General features: G+C 36.4%; 3 protein-coding genes across 3 annotated transcripts; 2 read left to right on the forward strand and 1 right to left on the reverse strand.

Moving 5' to 3' along the window:
* The first annotated feature begins 718 nt into the window (after nucleotides 1–718).
* Nucleotides 719–8,292, forward strand: LOC110417203 (Adaptin family protein). Its single transcript, XM_021429439.2, has 11 exons — nucleotides 719–1,558; nucleotides 2,288–2,473; nucleotides 2,568–2,783; nucleotides 2,905–3,015; nucleotides 3,877–4,074; nucleotides 4,153–4,284; nucleotides 4,461–4,517; nucleotides 4,620–4,736; nucleotides 4,926–5,003; nucleotides 6,038–6,181; nucleotides 6,802–8,292. Exons 1-11 carry the CDS (start codon nucleotides 992–994, stop codon nucleotides 7,846–7,848), a joined length of 2,853 nt encoding a protein of 950 aa, XP_021285114.1. The 5' UTR covers nucleotides 719–991; the 3' UTR covers nucleotides 7,849–8,292.
* A 426-nt stretch (nucleotides 8,293–8,718) lies between these two features.
* On the forward strand, nucleotides 8,719–12,788 carry EMB3006 (embryo defective 3006). Its single transcript, XM_021432762.2, has 8 exons — nucleotides 8,719–9,090; nucleotides 9,235–9,303; nucleotides 9,569–9,598; nucleotides 9,879–9,911; nucleotides 10,747–10,817; nucleotides 11,640–11,721; nucleotides 12,034–12,123; nucleotides 12,265–12,788. The coding sequence occupies exons 1-8, from the start codon at nucleotides 8,971–8,973 to the stop codon at nucleotides 12,313–12,315; spliced, it is 546 nt and encodes a 181-aa protein (XP_021288437.1). The 5' UTR covers nucleotides 8,719–8,970; the 3' UTR covers nucleotides 12,316–12,788.
* A 1,925-nt stretch (nucleotides 12,789–14,713) lies between these two features.
* Nucleotides 14,714–17,666, reverse strand: LOC110412019 (abscisic acid 8'-hydroxylase CYP707A2-like). The gene is made up of 7 exons (XM_021422424.2): nucleotides 17,368–17,666; nucleotides 16,966–17,284; nucleotides 16,349–16,735; nucleotides 16,073–16,247; nucleotides 15,850–15,956; nucleotides 15,615–15,733; nucleotides 14,714–15,470 (listed from the first exon to the last, which is right to left on the reverse strand). The coding sequence occupies exons 1-7, from the start codon at nucleotides 17,562–17,564 to the stop codon at nucleotides 15,377–15,379; spliced, it is 1,398 nt and encodes a 465-aa protein (XP_021278099.1). The 5' UTR covers nucleotides 17,565–17,666; the 3' UTR covers nucleotides 14,714–15,376.
* Nucleotides 17,667–20,256: the final 2,590 nt, after the last annotated feature.

The raw sequence follows: 20,256 nt of genomic DNA on the forward strand, positions 1-20,256 counted from the left end.
AAGATATCAGTTGCATTTAACTTGCTCCATAATCAAAGAATGCGGGGACTCTTGGGGAAAGGAATAGATGTGCAGCCTTTAGCCATACGCCATTTCAATTTTATTATATTAATAAATAATAAATTTTAGATATAATATTTAAAAAGTTTTTAAATTATTTTTAAAAATTTAAATAAATTTTCATATTATTATTTTAAATTATATAAATTTTTATATTTTTATTTTAAATCAAATAAATTTTACAATTATGACTGATTTAGTTAAATTATTATTGATTACTTTGACGTAACATATTGATATAATATAATGAATAAAAATGTAATATGATGACATATCATAATTTATGATAATATGATATATTAATTTAAAATAATAAAATAATTATGTGATATTTTTTATATTCTGTATTAATATTATAGTGTAAGATATAAAATGATAATTAATCAAATATTAATTATAAAGATTTATATTGATTTAAAATAAAAAAATAAACTTATTGAATGAATAAAAGTAAATTTAAATTTTTTTGAATAGTTTAAGAATTTTTTTAAGAATTATGTCTAAATTTTAATGTAAAATTTTTTATATTTTTATAATAAACTTAACATTAACGAGAATTTTAGTTGTGGAGACTGCGGAGGGAAGGAAATAGAGGAGCGGGCAGGGGTTGGACTTGGAGCTTTGGGCTGGGGAGTAAATAGATAGGGGGTTCTCAAGTTTCGACCGCGGCAGTGGCCTACGTTTCACCCACCTCTTTTTTTTATTCTCCTCTCCTCCACTCCCCTTCTTTTCTATTTTTTTTTTGGCCTTATAGAAAACACAAAATTTCTGTCTTGTTCTCTACTGCCTAGTACAGGACACGAGATAGACATATTTGATATCCGATTACTCACTGTCAGATCTAATCTCAGCACCAACAAGGAGAGGTGATCGAGGCAGGCACGGAGTAGCGAAGCTGGAGCAGTTAAAGACGATTGGTAGGGAGCTCGCCATGGGCTCCCAAGGCGGATTTTATCAGTCCAAAGAGTTTCTGGATCTGGTGAAGTCCATCGGCGAGGCTCGATCCAAGGCTGAAGAAGACCGGATTGTTCTCAACGAGATCGAGACTCTCAAACGCCGCATCTCGGAGCCCGACATCCCGAAGCGCAAGATGAAAGAGTACATCATCCGATTGGTTTACGTTGAGATGCTCGGTCACGATGCTTCCTTCGGTTACATTCACGCCGTTAAAATGACTCACGATGATAGTCTTCTCGTCAAGAGAACCGGTTACTTGGCCGTCACACTGTTTTTAAATGAAGATCACGATTTGATCATTTTGATTGTCAATACCATACAGAAAGATTTGAAGTCTGACAATTACTTGGTGGTTTGCGCCGCCTTGAATGCCGTTTGTAAGTTGATCAATGAGGAGACAATTCCTGCGGTGTTGCCGCAGGTTGTGGAGTTGCTGGGGCATCCTAAGGAGGCTGTGCGGAAGAAGGCCATCATGGCCCTCCATCGCTTTTATCAGAAATCCCCCTCTTCTGTCTCGCATCTTGTCTCCAATTTTCGCAAGGTTGGTCTTCCCCCATTTTGCTCTTTCTTTTATTTTACTGTTCCAATTATGTTATGTATGTTGATGCATTTTAACCAGCAAGCAGCTATGTCTATGTGTATTTACTGATTGGAATTGGGAAAAGCATCTTGTTTCTGTGCATGCCTCATGCATTTGAGTGATTTGCAGATATGGATACAGACGACTATTTTTTGCGGTTTTTCCTTTTCATTTTTGGAACAGATGTTTGAATGATCATTTTGCACCAGTTGCGTATAAACTAGCATGACTATGTGCGTCTTATGTAATGATTTCAAATTTAGTAACAAGTAAGAGGTGAACTTGGAAACTTCTTGCTCTCTGAATTTGCAACGTGCTTGCCATTAAATTTCAAGTTCTGTCTTCCAATGGAATTAACTCCTACACGATTCACAGCTAAAACCAGAAATTCTGAAATACCTGCTACAGTAGAATGGCCTGTACTAAGTGAAGAAAAAGAAGGGGGATGCGACCATTAATTATAGAGAAAATGATATTCTGCAAGTTCTCAATATGCTTTTTTTTTTGTTGCTATTTCAATGTTTTTGATGTTTTCTTTAAAAAAATATGCCTTGAGAGGTTGCAATACTGATTCTAAAATGTCAAGTTTAATCTTGATGTTTTTGATATTTGATGTTTCTCCATATACTTTTCTTGAGGACTATACACTGTCCCATTTTTGTACTTATAATATGGCTCCCTTTGTTGCAGAGGCTTTGCGATAATGATCCTGGAGTCATGGGTGCAACCCTTTGTCCGCTTTTTGATCTTATAACAATAGATGTTAATTCTTTCAAAGATTTGGTTGTCAGCTTTGTAAGCATTCTTAAACAAGTAGCTGAACGCAGACTACCAAAAGCATATGATTACCATCAGATGCCAGCACCATTTATTCAGGTAATACTTATTTTCAGGTTTACTTAAGCTTTTAGTGGCTTAGTTTTTCAACTGAGAATGTTGCTCATATGACAATCATAGTTGCGTTGTGCAGATCAAATTGCTGAAAATTCTGGCTTTGCTTGGAAGTGGTGACAAGCAAGCAAGTGAAAACATGTACACTGTAGTGGGAGACTTATTCAGGAAGTGCGATTCCTCAAGTAATATAGGAAATGCCATTCTTTATGAGTGCATATGCTGTGTTTCCTCTATATATCCCAATGCCAAGTTGTTAGAGTCTGCAGCTGATGTTATATCAAGATTTTTGAAGGTATATCTGCTGTCACTAGTGACTCCTTTGTGGAAGTTCAGAGTGCTACTATTGAAGAACATTATGAGCTTTTTTTTGGCTATTTTATTGGCTCATGCCAGCTCTTGCCTTTTGTTGACAGAGTGACAGTCATAACCTAAAATACATGGGCATTGATGCTCTTGGTCGATTGATAAAAATAAGTCCAGATATTGCTGAGCAACACCAACTGGCTGTGATTGATTGCTTAGAGGTAAGAAGTTTTTTATTTTAAATCCTGGACTTGGTAGCTAGCCTTCGTTTCATTTGTTTACTTGGCTACGTTATTTACTAACTAAATTCAGAATACTTTAATAGGATTTAAATTCATGCTGGGAGGATTTATTTATCTACTTTCTTATAGCTTGCCCTATATGGTCTGGTTAGCTTACTTGGTTCTGTTAATTGGCGAAAAGGGAAAGTAGCAGGAGCATGGAAGACTGATAGATGAGATTTAGAGGAAAATAGGGAGGAAGCTTGTTGAAAATACTAATCTATTTGTCTTCCGCTTTCATGAAACCTTATGTAAGGATTGATCGATGGGGAAGCAAGAGAGAAAAGAAGCTGTTTCAAATTATGATAATCTGTGTTAAGTTTTTCCTGAATAGCCTTTAGTAATTTGATAGTGGAATAACAATACCTTCAATGGTCTAGGTCTAATATAATCGAGCCTTAGTTATATGTTTGTTTTGCATTACAAATTCGTCTATTTTATTTTCGTCTCATCTTGCTTAAGTCAGGGTATTTTGGGGCCAAAGGGCAGTTCGCTTGACTTGAGCCAAGTAGTAGCCTATGAGTCTTGTATTGGAGCATGTAACACTAATGGGTCCTTGATTGTGGTTCAAGAGTGATTTGATGGCTCAAAATGCCTTTGCATGCATCCTTGGTTGCGAATGATGTGGTTATGTATGTTATAGGAGAAATTTTCAATTAGTGTAAATTACTTATGCTTCCATGTGTGCTCATGATTTTGGTTTAGCTACAAAATTATAATGAATGCTTTCTCCTCTTATGCTATATCTCATGCAATTGTCTTTCTTCCATTACAATTATTTAACATGAGAACATGACACAGGACCCAGATGACACTCTGAAGAGAAAAACCTTTGAACTGCTGTATAAGATGACCAAGTCTACAAATGTGGAGGTTATTGTTGATCGCATGATTGATTACATGATTAGCATTAATGACAATCATTATAAAACTGAAATAGCATCTCGATGTGTTGAACTTGCGGAGCAATTTGCGCCAAGCAATCAGTGGTTCATCCAGGTAATATTTTGCCTCTCACTGGCCAGTTTGGTTTCTTAGCTTAGAATACTAGCCAGTCCTGATATTTTTACTCCGCAGACCATGAATAAAGTTTTTGAGCATGCGGGAGATCTGGTGAATATAAAGGTAGCACACAATTTGATGCGGTTGATTGCTGAGGGATTTGGAGAGGATGATGATTCTGCAGACAGTCAACTGAGATCATCTGCTGTAAGTTATTTTGATGATGGCCTTTTGAATAAAACAAAAGAATAAGAAATGAAAAGAACAAGAACTATTTATCTTATAACAAGTCAGTTTAGATTTATATGCATAATTGCCATAATTGGTTCCATATATATTGGATTAGCTATAATAAATCAACCTATGATTATTTTTTGGGGCAGGTGGAGTCATACTTGCGCATTCTTGGTGAACCTAAGTTGCCATCTGTTTTTCTTCAAGTATGTTTTGTCCTATTAAGTATCCTTTCTGCCTTTTGTTCCTTGCATATGGGCAGTACTAATTTTTTGATTATTTATCTTGGTTGTGAGTTCTGATTGCAGGTAATTTGTTGGGTGTTGGGGGAATATGGAACAGCTGATGGAAAGTTCTCTGCTTCCTACATTACTGGGAAGTTATGTGATGTGGCAGAGGCATATTCTAATGATGAGACTGTTAAGGTATCTATCCGCTGATATGAATTAATGATGCTTGAACCAGTTATTAAGCACTTCTTGATGTGGTTAAAACAAGATGTTTGTATTTTGGAAATTCTTGTAGGTATCTGAAAATGCTGTTCATAATTGTTATAATAGTATATTGTCCATTCAATATCTGGAAACATGATGATCTTTTACTTATTTTTGAAGGCATACGCAGTTACAGCTCTCATGAAAATATATGCATTTGAAATAGCAGCTCGGAGGAAAGTAGATCTGCTGCCTGAGGTTGGTTTTGAAACCTTTTAGGACAAATTTGTTATATGCAAATGCATGCTCATTCTGTTGTTGATGGGGTTGATTATTTGCATCCCTTGGTAATTTTATGTTAGATTGCATATTTTTAGCGCAACATTCTCAATAGTTTAAACTATCTGTGTTTGCTTTTCCTGCATCTGATTGATGCAGAACAACATGCTTTGAAACTAGATCTTAGGGATTTTGCACTATTTTTGCATACTCAAATGGGGGTTAGGTCTTTTTAGTTTGGTAATAAAGTTATTGTTTTTAATGATGGAAAAGGCATGTTTTGGAGTTGTTTGGTTGCCTAAACGTAGAAAATTTTAGTACTGTAATTATCTCAACAGTATCTAGCGAGGACTTTTAAAGGAATTAAGGGTCTGATTGTCTGGAGGTATTAGGGATTTGAAAGTAGGGATGTCAAAGGTTGTTAAGGTTAATAATCTGATTGATGTTGGCTTGAGAAGCAAAAAAGATTAAAAGGAGGAAAAAGGAGAATCTAGATTTCATAGTTATGGTTTCTAAGTGGTTACACATAGGAGACCCTCAGGGTGAGCTTAAGGTTGTCTTAGCATGTTGAAGTGTATTCAATGAACTAAACTAGATCACATTATGTATAGGCTGCTTGAAACTCCTTTTCTTGGGAGAAAAATGACTTGGAATAACAAGCAACAGAAATTAAGGATAGTTTGACCCTAGTTACAACTTAAAAATAAGACACCTCTTAGTCTATGATTTGGCAATGAAGAAAATAAATCAGGCTTGGGGTTGGGTGGTGTCAGATTGGAAGTTTGTGTTTGCATTATCTCATTGAATTGATTCTGAACTTTAGTTTGATAACAGTGCTTTCTTTCGCTTATCAGCATCTGTAGTTTTCAGAAGAGGTAAAAGCTAGATTCAATTTGATGAAAGGCCTTGTTATAGATGCCTGAATATATAGTCTTTGCATGTATAATTATATTCAGCTCCTGTAAATGGTAACAAAATTTGTGGACTGATAGCTCTTTCCTCTCTTGGTGCAGTGTCATTCTTTAATGGAAGAATTATTGGCTTCTCACTCAACAGATTTGCAGCAACGTGCCTATGAACTGCAAGCAGTGATTGGCCTTGATGCTCATGCTGTTGAGTGTATTATGCCATCAGATGCAAGTTGTGAAGATATTGAGGTGCTTTTTAAATTGCTTTTTTTTTTGTTTAATTTGGTTTTGATATCTCTGATGTCTCCTGCATCAATTTTTGTGGAATCTCTTGGCTTTAAATGTGCCCTTCTAGCTGGAGCTCCAAATCTGGGAAAGCCATATTTTTATGAAACTGTTTTCCGTAGAAGTTGATTGTACCCTGTTTGGTTAGTTACATTTTTAAGCTTCCATAACCTAAATTCAGCTTTAATAAAGCATCTAGGACTTAAATTGGTCTGTTCCACTTCGCAGGCAAGTGCACTGCTTGAAGTAGTTGTTTGGAGCTTGAACCTATGATCGATGTGTTGTTTACATGCTCTGACATCTGCACTTCCTTAGTTTATCAATTAAGCACTATTTGTCCTTACTTATCCAATATGAGGTGGTACTTCTTTTAATTGTTAATGTTGCTACAAAGAAAGAGTAATGGAACTGCCTTGCATCTGTCCTGTGCTCCAGCATGGAATTGATCTCTAATTGAATGCTTATGTTGGCTATTTGTCTTTTTTGGTTCTTGTGTGTTGTGTCAACTTGATCATGGTGGAACTTGTTGCTAATTTATGTATCTTTTCATGCAAGAGTACAATCATTGTTAGTTCTCCTTGCAGGTTGATAAAGGCCTTTCATTCCTTAATGGTTATGTTGAAGAGTCGATAGAAAAAGGTGCTCAGCCCTATATTCCTGAGAGTGAACGCTCTGGTATGTTAAATATTAGCAATTTTAGGAACCAAGATCACCACGAAGCTTCATCACATGGTCTCAGGTTTGAGGCATATGAGCTTCCAAAGCCTACAGTGCAATCTAGGATTCCTCCAGCATTACTTGCTTCAACCGAACTTGTTCCAGTACCTGAGCCAATGTATCTTAGGGAGAGCTACCAAACTCCTTCTGTGCCATCTGTATCATCAGATGCAGGATCCTCAGAGCTCAAGCTTCGACTAGATGGAGTCCAAAAGAAGTGGGGTAAACCAACATACTCTCCTGCAACGTCTACCTCAAATTCCACAGCACAGAAAACAGTTAATGGGGTCACACAAGTTGATGGGGCAAGTTCTACAAATTCAAGAACACGTGAAACCTATGATTCAAGGAAATCACAGGTTGAAATATCTCCAGAAAAGCAGAAGCTTGCTGCTTCACTGTTTGGAGGTTCATCAAAAACGGAAAAGAGGCCAGCTACTGGTCATAAGATTTCAAAGGCAAGCACCCAAATGGTGAAGTCTCATGTGCCAAAGTCTAGCATGGAAGTTGCATTGGAAAAGACAGCTCCTGTTCAACCAGCTCCGGATTTGCTTGATCTGGGGGAACCAACTGGCACAAGTGTTGCCCCTTTAGTAGATCCATTTAAACAACTGGAGGGCCTTCTTGACACAACTCAAGTTGGTTCAGCTGCTGCTGCCAAATCACCTGATATTATGGCAATGTATGCAGACACACCTGCTGGCATACACGATAAAGATGACGGTGATCTTTTATCTGGCTTGTCAAAACCTCCAGTGACAAACATGCCTGGTGGTACCACAACCACACAACAAGAGCAACGAAGTAAGGGTCCCAACCCTAAAGATTCCTTGGAAAAGGATGCACTGGTTAGGCAGATGGGTGTGAACCCATCGAGTCAGAATCCAAACTTGTTTAGAGATCTACTTGGCTGAAGTATATTTGAAGGGTTTACATGATTTACTGCTATCCAAATATCAGTGTGGTTTTTCCATGCAGCCGGGCAGATGATGGATCAATCATGCAAAGCTGTACACTATTATGAGCAGATATGCGGAGAGTAGTCGTATAAATCGATTCAGCCACCTGGAATGGGGTTTAAGATTCAGGTACGGGTTGTTCGTAGTTGTTGGAGAGTAGAGTTTTTTTCTTTCATTTTCTTTTTTGGCCTAGGAAGTAGCGCAGACACTGGTGTTCGCTTGAGTGATCGGCTGCGGAGCTTTTCGTGGTTACAACTTTTAAGGTTTATATATGGCTGATGCCCCAAAGACGAAGGGTTTAGCCAAGCATGCTTGCCGCTTTTGCCCTCTGACGTTGGGTCTCTTGTTGTTATAATTATGCTGTATAAATATTATCAATAAATTGTCCTTATTTTTTCTTTTTTGGAATTTCATTCAATTATAATTTTTCTTGCTTGCTATCTAAAGAATTTGACGCTGATAATTATCGACCTTAAGTTTTTCTGACATTTATGTTAGCAACCAATTTAACAAAATATTTTTTGCAATTATTAACTGATTAAATGGCCCATCCTTTGTTTGTTTCTTTTTTCTATTTTTCGGCAAATTAGAAACATTCCTCCTTTAGCATGATTGAAACTTTCCAAAAATTTTCCTTTTTTTTTATAAAAAAAAACACTTTTCTATTAGCTAATTTTTAAAACAAACATTCAAAGAATGTGTGTATAATGATAGACAATGTAATTATTATTAAATGAAAATTTTAAATTTTTTAGAAAATAATATTCTTTATAGTTATTGTATAAATAATGTAATTACAACTGGAATTGAATTAAGAGAAAATATTTTGGGGAATAGGAAAGTGTGTTTTTAAAAGAGAAAATACACGGCGAATTTTAAGTCTCCACAATTTGAAATTAAAAAAGAAGAAGAGATTCATTTCGGCGGTCGGATCTGTCTCCAACTCAGGGCTGTGGGCTCTCTCTCGGCGAATTTGGAGGAAATTCCAAATTTTGAAAATTGAATTGGTTGGGAACTACAAAGCGCGCCCTTTTTAAATTGGGTTGTGCTTGTTTGCTTCTATTGAAGAAGAAGAAGATGGGTAGCAATGGCGGAGGTGCGGCTCCTCCGTTGATAGGATTAGGGAGGAGGCAATCCGATTTGAAAAAGTCTTTCAACCTCGCTGTTCGTTCTCTTCTCACTAGCTGTCCTAAACAGGTTAGCTTCTCTCTCTTTTTTTTTTGTTTTCTTTATTTATTTTTTAATCTCTTCCATTTCATGTTTTGAGAAATTTTCTCTTTTAGTTTGTCTTAATGACTATGTGGATGCTTTTAAATACATTTTTCCATTCTAATTATGAAGGAATTTAGCAAAGCATTTCCAAATTTGACAAGTGCCGAGCAAGAACGTCTCCACCAGCTTTTCATTCAGGTAACTTCGTCTTCTTCGTCTTTTTGTTTTTTTGCCCATATCAATAGTTTATATGCATTGTATTTCAGTATTTGAGTCTATGTGGGCTAAGCTTCTTTATATAAACTTCTCAGAATTCTAAAAGAGGAGAGCTATTTGAATTATAGATTTCAACACTATCTGAAAAGAGGTGTTTATCACAGTATTTCTTGATTTTGGGTTGTGGGCTCCTTTGTGTCCAACCTTTTGACTAATACTTGATCTTGGTGCAATGAAAAATTTTCAGGTCATTACCTCTTTGCACGGGAATATAGAGGTATACCCTTTGCTTCTCATGCCTTCATAAGTCTTTTTAAGTGTACAATTACTTTACCCTTTGTTTCTTTAAATTATTCACAACATTCAAGTGTTTTTGGCCTACTGGTTTTACCCAAAGGCTTTAGTTTGCACATTTCAATGGAACTATCATCAACTCTGTTGCTTTGTTTGAATAACTATTACTGGTAACAGAAATTAGGCCAGTTTTCTCTGCTGTTATCTTTTAATATTATATAGTATGATATTTGATTTCTAATTTTACCTCTTCAATGTCACAGGATGAGTTTAAGTCTTTATGCCAGGAAACACAGGTATTCCCTTTTATAATTACTACTGCTCTGGTCGTTTTGTTGATATCAGGCTATTAAACCACTGATGTATGTGTTGTTTCATCATTTGAAATTGAGTACATGTCAAGTAAAATATAGGGGGAGGTCTATGACCATTTGGATTTTGCAGGTTATTTTGTTGTCTTAAGCTTTAATTATCCAAAAGTTTCACAAAGATTTTTTTTAAAAAATTTCTTGGTGAATTATTGTGTCATCCATGTGGTTTAATGATGTATAGTGAAAGAACTTAAAAAAAAAAATGATGTATAGTGAAAGATACAGACAAAAAATCTTGGGAAAAAAAGAGAGTTTTGAAGGCACTTATTGAAGTCTATAATAGCAATTAAGCCTAGTTAGTTATAGTTAGGGAAGGTTATAGCATCACTTAAGATGGTCTTCGATTGCAAATCAATTAAATGTGTTTAAGAAGGTTTGAAGCCCTTATTGAGTTTCAGTTACGAAACTTTGGGAGCTGTCCTAGAGACTTGAGTTTCTTCAAGAGGGTCAACGAGATCCTCTGGTTTAAAGCTTATATCAATATTGCCATCTGTCTATTCATGAAAGAAACAAACCTATTTCATGGACTACAAAAACCAGGCAACAAAATAATTGGGCTCTGGTATCATAAATATTCAATATAAGAAGCCAATTGGAGAGACTGAATGTAAATATAAGGCCACAATGAATCTCAAACTTAACCAACATGGGGCAACCTGACTTAGTGTACATGATTGTCTACATCAGATTCAATTTGCTGACCATTTCATTGATGTGCATCTATCATAACCTTGAACTTTTAAGTTTCTTTGTTTTATAGGTAGCGACTGCCCTTGATACCGTGGAGCAACTTGTGGAAGAACAACATCTTGACCCTTTGTTTTCAGATAAGTAGGTACCATCTGGTTTCTAATAGATTCCTCTTTGAATGTTATGTGGTTAACTAATAACAGTGGATTACATTTCCAATCCAATCTAATTTCAATACATGCAGTTGCAAATTGAATTTTCTAAGATTTGAAGCACTTTAGCTTCTTATTCTGCAAGTTAGAACTGAGACTCTAGTTATGTGCCAATCTTCCTTTTTCAAGTTGTATCTGCAGTTCTTGAACAGAAGCATTTAAATAGTGTTGAACAAATCATAATTACATCTTATAAATGAGAAGGACATTCTAGGTACACAGAAAATATCTCAGACACGAGGCTATTTAGGAAAGGCTCAAGTAAATAAGCTGACATAGTTGAGAAACCATAAATAACTTTGTGTATTTGTTTCAACCTTCAAAGACTAGAGTTCCTTTAGTTTCTGCCTGTCAAAACAAGCCCTGTCTTGCTGCTGTCACTTAATATATTTAAACCCATGGTGTATCAACTCCTGTTGAGGTTAGGATCTACAGTTGGATGGGAACTAGGGAAGTAAGTTGGTGATGACAGATTTCACACAAATTGGAGAATTGTCATGGAAACTGTTGTTTGTTTTACTGGAATGAACCCTGTGATCAAAAAGTGGTCCTAAACATGCTTGATTTTAGCATTTGTCAAGGAAAAGCTGTAGTTATAGTTCAAATTATGCCATAAATGGCGACAAGTTATATTGCTCTTTGTTTTCATGCTGTAGTTATAGTTCAAATTATCCCAAAACTGCAGAGAACCTCAGAATATTGCTGAGTTGCTATGCTTTCATTTTTGAACTGGTGAGGAATTTAAATGCAGGACTAATATAATGGATGTGGTGCACAATCTGTCAACAGCAAAGAAGGCTGAGATCCAGTACTTAAGGGGCCTGCTGGAAAGGGTAAGAAATGAACTCACGAAATTTCTCTATTATAAAGTTACTTTGTAGGCGATTATAACCTATTTCTCTTTTTCAGTCTATATTCATATTCTTACTATCATTTCTGTGCTTAAAGTCTGAACAGAGCTAGGTAAGCTATTAAAATAGTCGTACAAAATATTTTTGGGCAGTGTTCAAATGAAGTAGGACTCTGTGTTCTTGGGGTTTATAGACTTGGTTGCTGTTTGGCTGAACTAATTTGTTATGGTTGACCTTCACTGATAAGAAACATTGGGAAGTTATGGCAGTCTTATTTTTTCTAACTTTTTATAGGCTGAAGAACATAATCGCCTCATCCAAGATCGGGTTGAGCTACTTAAGAATAGAAAGCAAGAAGTTTCGAGCACGAAAGATGTTGAGAAGGTGTGTTTTTGTCACTATGAATATTTTTTCTCTTTTCCAAAGGAATGTATCTGTTGAAGTGTGGGCTTAAAGCCATGTGTTTGATGGCTAATTTAACTTGGGAAAATCTTAATCTTGATCTACCTAACACAACTTTTGCAGGTAAGAGGTGGAATTTTAAGTTATGGGGAGCATAAAATATCAGTGCTTTAGTGATCTGCAATTGGCGGGCTAATGTATCTTCCACAGCACCGACAAGCTGCATGGATTGGTTGATCACACCAACACATTTGTACTGAGATGCTCAACCTTCAGTTTGTCTGCTTGAATATGTTGTACTAGTCAGAATGGAGTAAAGTGCTCTTTGTTGTATACATATTGAGCATGGAAACAAGCTCTAAAACATAGGATTGGAAAGATTCTTGTGAACAGATTGGTAATGTTTATAGCACAACGAGGAGCCTTGGTATGTCTCTTTTATCTTGTAAATTTCAACATCACTATTTTGCTGATCTTTTCAAACGTACCCTGCTTCATTTTGTTGAAATATGAAATCATACAAGGAAACCTTAGCCGCATGCTTAGCTGTTAAAGATGCCTTTAAAAAAAAAAGGAACAAGTGAACAAAAGCAGCGAAGCTACGAGCTATGATTGGGGGGTGGAGGAGCTGTCATTAGAATCCAAAATTTCGTCTGAAATCATGCAGAAAGTTGCGTATTACCATCTCATGTCAAGGACGAAGGAGCTTCTGTGGCATAATGCTTGCTGGCATCATTGAGCAAGCCTACAATAAACAAATATGAATTACAATCTTTTTATGTATAATTTCTTCTCATTTTCCGCGTGCGTTTTCCCTTAGATATTTGAGCATTCTCCTGCCAAGTCCCAAGTTCCAACAATCAAATATGTCATGGCTGGCACTGAGCTGGATTGACATGACCTCTTCTCTTGCTCCTCTGCTGTTCTGTTGGTTAGATGATGTAGATGTGACAGAAGGGTATTGGATTTATAATCCTGAATTTTACAAATCTTATAAAATTAATTTTTTTAAAAAAAAATAATTTCTTAACAAAAATGATAATATATTTAAGTTGAACTCGATTTTGGTAACAACGCCAAGCACTGGAATAAGAAAGAATTATAACAAGAGTGTTTACGAATTCAAATAGGGAAAAAAAAATGTTAGGAAATATCATATCAAATGGATAAAAGAGAAATAATGTCCAACGTAGACACAATGTTGCCTTGCCTTGTCTCCCGTTGACCGTGGGAATGGGACCTTCGAGGTTGCTCGTATGCTGGCACCGGTTAGCGTAGCTTTAATATCTCTTGTACTGGTATTGTTACAGCAACATTTGCTGTCGAGACAGGAAGCTGAAGAGGGTGGTGGGGGGTCAAATATTGTGGACAATTCAATTTTGGTGGTGGTTAGATAGTACTACATTTATTCTAGTAATATAATTTGGTGGCTCAAATTACAATCCAATCTACAAAACAACTCATTTTAAAAATTGACATGATGTTAATGGGATGATTTTTTTTCTTCTCAGTCTTGTATTTCATGAATCGTCTTAAATTAATTATAATCTGTATCAAGACGGTTTTTCATATTTGAAAGTTACCAACAACGTTTTTAAATAAATAATTAATGAAGACTTAAATCAAATAGTTTAAAAATTCAACAAGTTTGATTGTAGAATTTTTAAGATAAAAATTTAATTTAAAATTAATTAAATAATCTGAACAGATTATAAACTATTTTGTCAAAGTTGGAAATAAATTTTAAATCATTCAGCCGTTACGTGATTGAGTAGTAATTAACACGACAATGATTTTTGCCTTGAGTTGCTGAGTTACATAAGATGATGGGATTACCTGTTCTCTAATCCGTTGCACCATTCAAAGAGTGGTGAGGAACAGCATCGGAATCAATTAAATTTGTTTATTTTTTATTTTAATTTTTGGGTGGGGATGTGATATAATCTTTGGACCATAGCATCAATTAATGAAGGAGGGACACGTGCTTTCGTTACAAGAAACGGAGATCCCAAGTCAGAAGTTTTGGCTGAGATTTGATCAATATTCAAGGAATGGCGTTGGCGAGTCAAAAGCGGGAAAAGGGCTGTAGCCAATTCTCTGCAACAGCGATGCATGCCTGTGATTGAAATTGACCCATTCAAACAAATGTAAAGTATGCAAAAGCAAGCACCTCTGTTTTTTCCTCATTTGAAATTGTCTTTGGCTTGCTACATGCTGCACTGTGATTTGATTTCCTGGAATTTAATAATTTACATGGTGGCAGCTCCCTTGATCCTTTCCTTCTTGCTGTTATTTTCAATTGAGGAAGCAAAATGAATGAGTCTCCCTTTGAACCCCAAATTTCTCATTCTTGAAAAATCAAACTTAACATTCATTAGTTTCAGTCGAGCATCGTCCTCATTCATCATTCCATGCATGCACGTACATGCACTTGTCTTTGTTTTGTTTGGTTTGGTTTCCTCCTGGGTTTGGCATGGAGTCCATACACCTACCATCTCTGGAGGGAAAGAAAGAAACAGCAGAATTAATCATGGGAGGAAGAACCCAACTTCTGTTTCATTCACCTTTTTTTGTTCCATGCTTGAAACAATTAGCTTTAGGCTTTCTGGCGTAAGGAATATTGTCCCCTGGGAAACTTGTTTGCATAGAGCTTCACTGTTTCTTCTTTGGATGAATAAAACTTCACTTACCCAAAAAAGAAAAAAGGAAGAAGACCAAGGTAGCAAATTGAGGAAGGAAAGAGGAAAGGATAACTAGCATTAAGCAAAGACCTGATGGCAGTCTCTATCATTGAGCAGAATGAGTCAGTTTACGTAGTATGAAAATTTCAACAATTAATGTTTTTTTATTCTTTTTTTGCCTTGCGGACTTCAGGAAATTACAAAAACATATCCTCTTAGGACCAACACACGTAAAAGTCATTGATATTTTGCTGGATCATTCTTTTTTCCTCCTTTTCCATAAGTTGGAAAAAGAATAAACAGAATTTGCTGGCAACTGTCTTTCTTTCTTTCTTTCTTTTTTTGTGGTGTGTGTGTTATGAGACTCTTCTGTACACTTGGCTGTTCCCTTGTTGTATGCTAATCTTAAAATTTCTTATTTTGGATGTCTTTTGGCCAAAAAGAGTCTCTCTTTTTGGCCTTGGCCTTGGCTTTGCCTTTGCCTTTGCCTTTGCCTTTGCTGCTGCCAATGTTTAAAGTTGAGAATTCCCTGCGAGTTGTCGGGGACTCTTAGGCTATGGTTTTCTGGTTAATCTGATGGGCAGACCATTCTGGGGAAGAGCAAAAGGACCATACTGAATCCCACTGTTTGCACCCACCATAGACCACCTGCAAAATGCCATGAAAATATATAGTGCTCATGTCAGCAGATATTCTTATTTTTTTTTCTTCTATTTATAGGAACAACCCTTTTAACCCACAAGAAGAAGGTTGCAAAACTGTTTAACAAAATGGTAACAGAACTTTTCCTACCTGTACTTTGTGGTCAGATGGTGGAGAAGGACCATAATTTCCAGCTTGGCTAACTCATTCCCTGGACATGAGTGGGTTCCATTGCCAAATGGCAAAAATGTATTGGGCTTTGGAGCAGCCTGTTAAATCATTGAGCAAAAGTACGTATTAGGTTACTGAGATGAGAGAGCTTAAAAGATGTCAGGGATATAAGCGTAATACTAGTGAAAAAACAATAAAATCCTGCAAAATTTACCTCAAATCTGGATGGATCGAACTTTTCAGGATCTGGAAATATTTCTGGGTTGTGGTGGATGTTTCTAAAAAGGGGTAGTACTTTCCACCCTTTTGGAATAAGATACCCTGAACAATAGAGGAAACAATAAGTCAAACTAATAGCACAAAAGAATAAAACTACACTGACAAATAGGTATCAAAAAGGTAGGATTTGATAATTTGTCAGATTTGTGGTAGCTGACCTTCATATTCAACATCTTGCACCGCTTCTCTGAAGGTGAATGATAGAATTGAAGCAACCCTGAGTGTCTCCTGAATCACCCTAGAAGTTATTGGCATCTTCCTTGTGTCAGCCCAAGTGAGAGTTTGCTCCTCACCGCACTTCTCTTTACCTCTAACTATAGCCTCTTGCTCGTTCTGTAGAGCCACAGTAGCAAATATGAACCAAGTCAGTCCAAGAGCGCTATCGCTGTTAGAAACTATTCACACTAAAGAATTTCCTTTGCAGATAATCTTACCGTGACAGCTTGAAGGACGCTCAGGTTTTCTCCAAGATACTTAATTATCCATGTCAGTACGCTAGCGGTGGTGTCACGAGCAGCGAAGATTACACCAATAATGTTGTCAGCAATTTGTTCATCAGTGAGGCCTTCTTTGTCACCCATGAAAGACCCCAGTAAGTCATTGCAATCGAGCTTCATTTGTCTCCTGGTTGATAGAATTTTGGCTAGAATTTGAGCAAGCTCTTTCCTTGCTTTCATTGATTTGTTGAATAGTGTTCCGGGTAGGTTAATGGGCATGGAGTTGTACCCCTTCTCAAGAATGTAGTAACACCTCTTGAGATCTTCCCTATAAAGCACTTCGTCCTTTCCAAATATGGAAAGTAGCGCAACATTGAACGTGTACTGCAAAAATTGAGCAACGCATCAGTAAAGAGAGTATATTTTTACGTGAAACTAAAAGTAATGATCAACTGCTTTTAGTTTTGTACCGTTCTTAAGGTAAAACAAAACAGGGGATACAGAAGCAGGGCAAGGAAAAACAGAGGACCCCTGCCTCTTTGTCTCTGTTTCTCCCTGCTTAACTTTTCCCTGTTTCTATGTACAAGTAGCAATAATAGAGACGGACAGCTTACTGTTTTCATTTCTAGAAAAGTGGTTATCTCCCTCCCCTCCAAGGACTGGAGGGAATCTTTGGCAATGGATTCGATGTCAGAGACGATGCTTTTGATGGCTTCAGGCATGAAGGCACGGAGAACAAGCTTCCGCAATTTAGCATGGTACTCTCCTTGGTGAAAGAAGATGGCTTGTTTGCCCAACATCCTCTCTTTACTTGCAGGAAATGTCGGCTTGAAGAGATGAGCCCGGGTTACGAGCACGAATTTTGCAGCTTCCGGGCTGGAAATCATCACACAAGGACAGCCTAGTATATGGGTCTTGAATACGGAGCCATATCTGAAAACAGAAGTAGCGGTCATGTAAGTATACATTACTTGCTAAACAAAATACGTACAGAATGAACAAGGATTGATAAGCACCTCTTTTGCTTTGAAGCAAAGAAGACATTTGGGTTTTGAGAGTAGAGTTGAAAGGTTTCACCGATGTAAGGCCAACCCAAGGTGCCTGGGGGGAGAGGCAGTTCCCGGCTATTGGATTTGAAGAATTTAAAAAGACAGCGGAATAGAAAAATGAGGAAGAAGGAAGCAAATGAATAAAACATGAAATTGAATTCCATGTATTCAATGTGTAGTGAATGAATTGTTGTGTGTTGAGAGAGTGGGAGTTGTAGTAGTAGTAGCAGCTAGTTGGGTAGAGAAGGAAGTTGTGTGAAGAAAACAAGCAAGGCAGCGGTATATATAGGCTATCATGAGAGGAAGAGAAAGAAAGAGAGAGGAAGGGGGCTTTCATACAGCTTGAATCCCACAACGGAATCTCCCTCCAGCTCATTCATGTTTTTGGTCATAATTTTACTATCCTGAATTTCTCAAGGTCCGGGAGAGGAGAGGAAAGCACGTGTCAAGAGAATGCAAGAAGAGCGTGTGAGAGGGGGAGTTTTCAGATTTTGACCCACAAAAATAATAAATAAAAAGGAGAGGGAGAGGGAGAGGGAGAGGCTTTGGCGTTTTAACTCGGTATCCAAACATGAAAACGTCCCTTGAGCAAGGCAAAAGCGGAGTTTTTAGTGTCTTTAACTAGCTCTATCCACACGCCTTTTCTTCACCCATTCCTTCCATCAATTTCAAATATTTTAAGTCTCTACCTCAACTTACTACTTGGCTGCCCGACCCACTCTTAACCCCTTCACCTCTCTACGTAGTACGTACAATACAAGCGCCTTTTCTCTTCTTGGCTCAACCCAAAGAGGAGACAGCATCTTTGTTGCTTAATTTGAACAAACCTAAGACTAGACTTTGGAGATATACCGGTTGAACCCAAAAGGCTAATTAAGTTAGCATCATTTTAAGACACCCCCACAAACTTCCATTACCAATTGGAGAAAGTTCAACGCATTTCTTTTCCAAGGAATGCCCCACTTTTCAATTGCAAGCTTTGTTAAAATTTACATTATTGGGTTTTGGTCAGTCAAAAAACACCTCTCTCTTTGTCAAGCCATTGCTAGGACAATTGGCCTTTAAGCCAGTGGTTCACAGATAAAGGTTGGGGCCTAACATTAAATAAGGGTACAAAGCCATCGTGGACTGATTCAATAACAATGGCGCAAGGAACAAATCTCATTCCTCTAAATTCACCAAAATTCGGATGATAAATTTGGTTTTGGTCTGGTCCGAGCCATTGTCTCCTAAACCAAACTCAATTTTCTTCCACATCTCACAACCACGTTATATATCATCATCCCAAAACAATGCTTAGCTATACTATTTTCTATAGGTCTTCAAGTGTTCTAATTTCAATCTCTTCCATGATAATAACTATATATGCTCATATTAACATTAATAATCATTGACTTATATAATTGAATCACAAAGAAATACAATTATCCTTCTTTTTATCTTACTAGCGTCATTTCAAATTACCTAATTATTAATATAAAATTACGTGTTTACATGTCTTCATACCACTAGCAAGATGAGAACAAAAAAAAAAAAAATTTCGTTTTAATTCCAAGAAGAGAGTGTTGTATTTTTTTTTCACACATTTTTGTTACTATTTTGTATCTTGTAAAATTTTTTCTGGCTGTATCACATATCCAATCTTTTTGGGTCCCTATGCTTTATTTTTTTTAAGAAAAAAAAAAAACCTCCATTGATGAGCATGACTTGTCTCAAGACATGTGGCTTATGCAAATGAAACTAAGAAAGAGATGTCAATGTCAAATACCAAATCGCAGAGGATTTCGAAAATCTGCCACGATAGCCTTTTATTTTATGCTTAACAATGAGATCAACTCTGCTTTATAAATTTTGGGAGGAGGTTCTGGTGAAGCCACCATTTCAAAATAATCTCTGTCCTATCTAAACGAATTTGACTTAAGCTAATTAATCTATATATAATTACTTAGCTTATAAAGTGTAATCAATGGATGACTTATTTTAATGGTTGACTTATTTTTTTAATTTTTGTAGATAACTTGGGGTTATGTTCAACAGACATGCCCTTCTCCATAAGAAACTCTATTCTTCCTTTTTATTGGTCGAATTAACCATAGTCCTATCCCCCAATGCATAAGATTTGCTCCTCCCTTACAAAAAATATAATATATATATATATATATATGTATATATATGAGAAGGATTTTCAAGCGATTGTAGAGAAATCAATAACAAAATGTAGTATAATTTTATACATTATTATTGAGTTACAACTTATTACGTGATCAAGTTAAATTCATGAACAAAGATTTTTTTATATATTTTAATAAATTAAACAGTAAAAATGCATAAAATCTACCTTGAACATTAATATTTTATTTATTAACATTTTGCTCTCCTTGAATATATCCAATTTTTACTCATGACTCCTCTCCTTCACTTTCTTCACTTTGTTTTCACCTTCCCACACAATCAATATGTGTGTGTTTGTGTTTGCTCCTTAATTAGTTATATCATAGCATGCATGTGTCATGTACAAGTTTTACCCAAATTATTGCATCTTGCATCATGTAAAGAAAAAGAGTTAAATTTTCTCTTATTGTACTATTTTAATTTTATTCATAGAAATTCCTAACATTCATTGGGAAATTATTTGCCTATGCAAAAAACAATAGTTGCCATGCAGCTTGACCATGGATCTGGAGTCTATTCTCTGGTAACGGTAAAATCTCAATAACTGCTCCCCATTTCGATTCTTGTAACTTTCCCTGCCAACATGGTAGAACCGCAGTAGATTTTATCTAGCAAGATTATGAAAGCTACGTTGATTTGTCTCCCAATCTTTCTGTCTTTCTCTCTTTCTCTCTCTCATGTCTG

Source organism: Theobroma umbraticum, unplaced genomic scaffold, assembly GCF_002168275.2.
Source record: "Theobroma umbraticum cultivar Fairchild unplaced genomic scaffold, ASM216827v3 scaffold_30.0, whole genome shotgun sequence".
Taxonomy (NCBI): domain Eukaryota; kingdom Viridiplantae; phylum Streptophyta; class Magnoliopsida; order Malvales; family Malvaceae; genus Theobroma; species Theobroma umbraticum.

Coding starts and splice junctions, on each gene's coding strand:
- LOC110417203 (XM_021429439.2), top strand. CDS start 992: ATGGGCTCCCAAGGCGGATTTTATCAGTCCAAAGAGTTTCTGGATCTG. Junction 4,737..4,925: donor CTAATGATGAGACTGTTAAG/GTATCTATCCGC, acceptor TTATTTTTGAAG/GCATACGCAGTTACAGCTCT. Junction 5,004..6,037: donor AAGTAGATCTGCTGCCTGAG/GTTGGTTTTGAA, acceptor CTCTTGGTGCAG/TGTCATTCTTTAATGGAAGA.
- LOC110412019 (XM_021422424.2), bottom strand. CDS start 17,564: ATGGAATTCAATTTCATGTTTTATTCATTTGCTTCCTTCTTCCTCATT. Junction 16,248..16,348: donor GCGTCCTTCAAGCTGTCACG/GTAAGATTATCT, acceptor GTGGCTCTACAG/AACGAGCAAGAGGCTATAGT. Junction 15,957..16,072: donor GCAAGATGTTGAATATGAAG/GTCAGCTACCAC, acceptor TCTATTGTTCAG/GGTATCTTATTCCAAAAGGG.
- EMB3006 (XM_021432762.2), top strand. CDS start 8,971: ATGGGTAGCAATGGCGGAGGTGCGGCTCCTCCGTTGATAGGATTAGGG. Junction 9,599..9,878: donor CTTTGCACGGGAATATAGAG/GTATACCCTTTG, acceptor TCAATGTCACAG/GATGAGTTTAAGTCTTTATG. Junction 9,912..10,746: donor CTTTATGCCAGGAAACACAG/GTATTCCCTTTT, acceptor TTTGTTTTATAG/GTAGCGACTGCCCTTGATAC.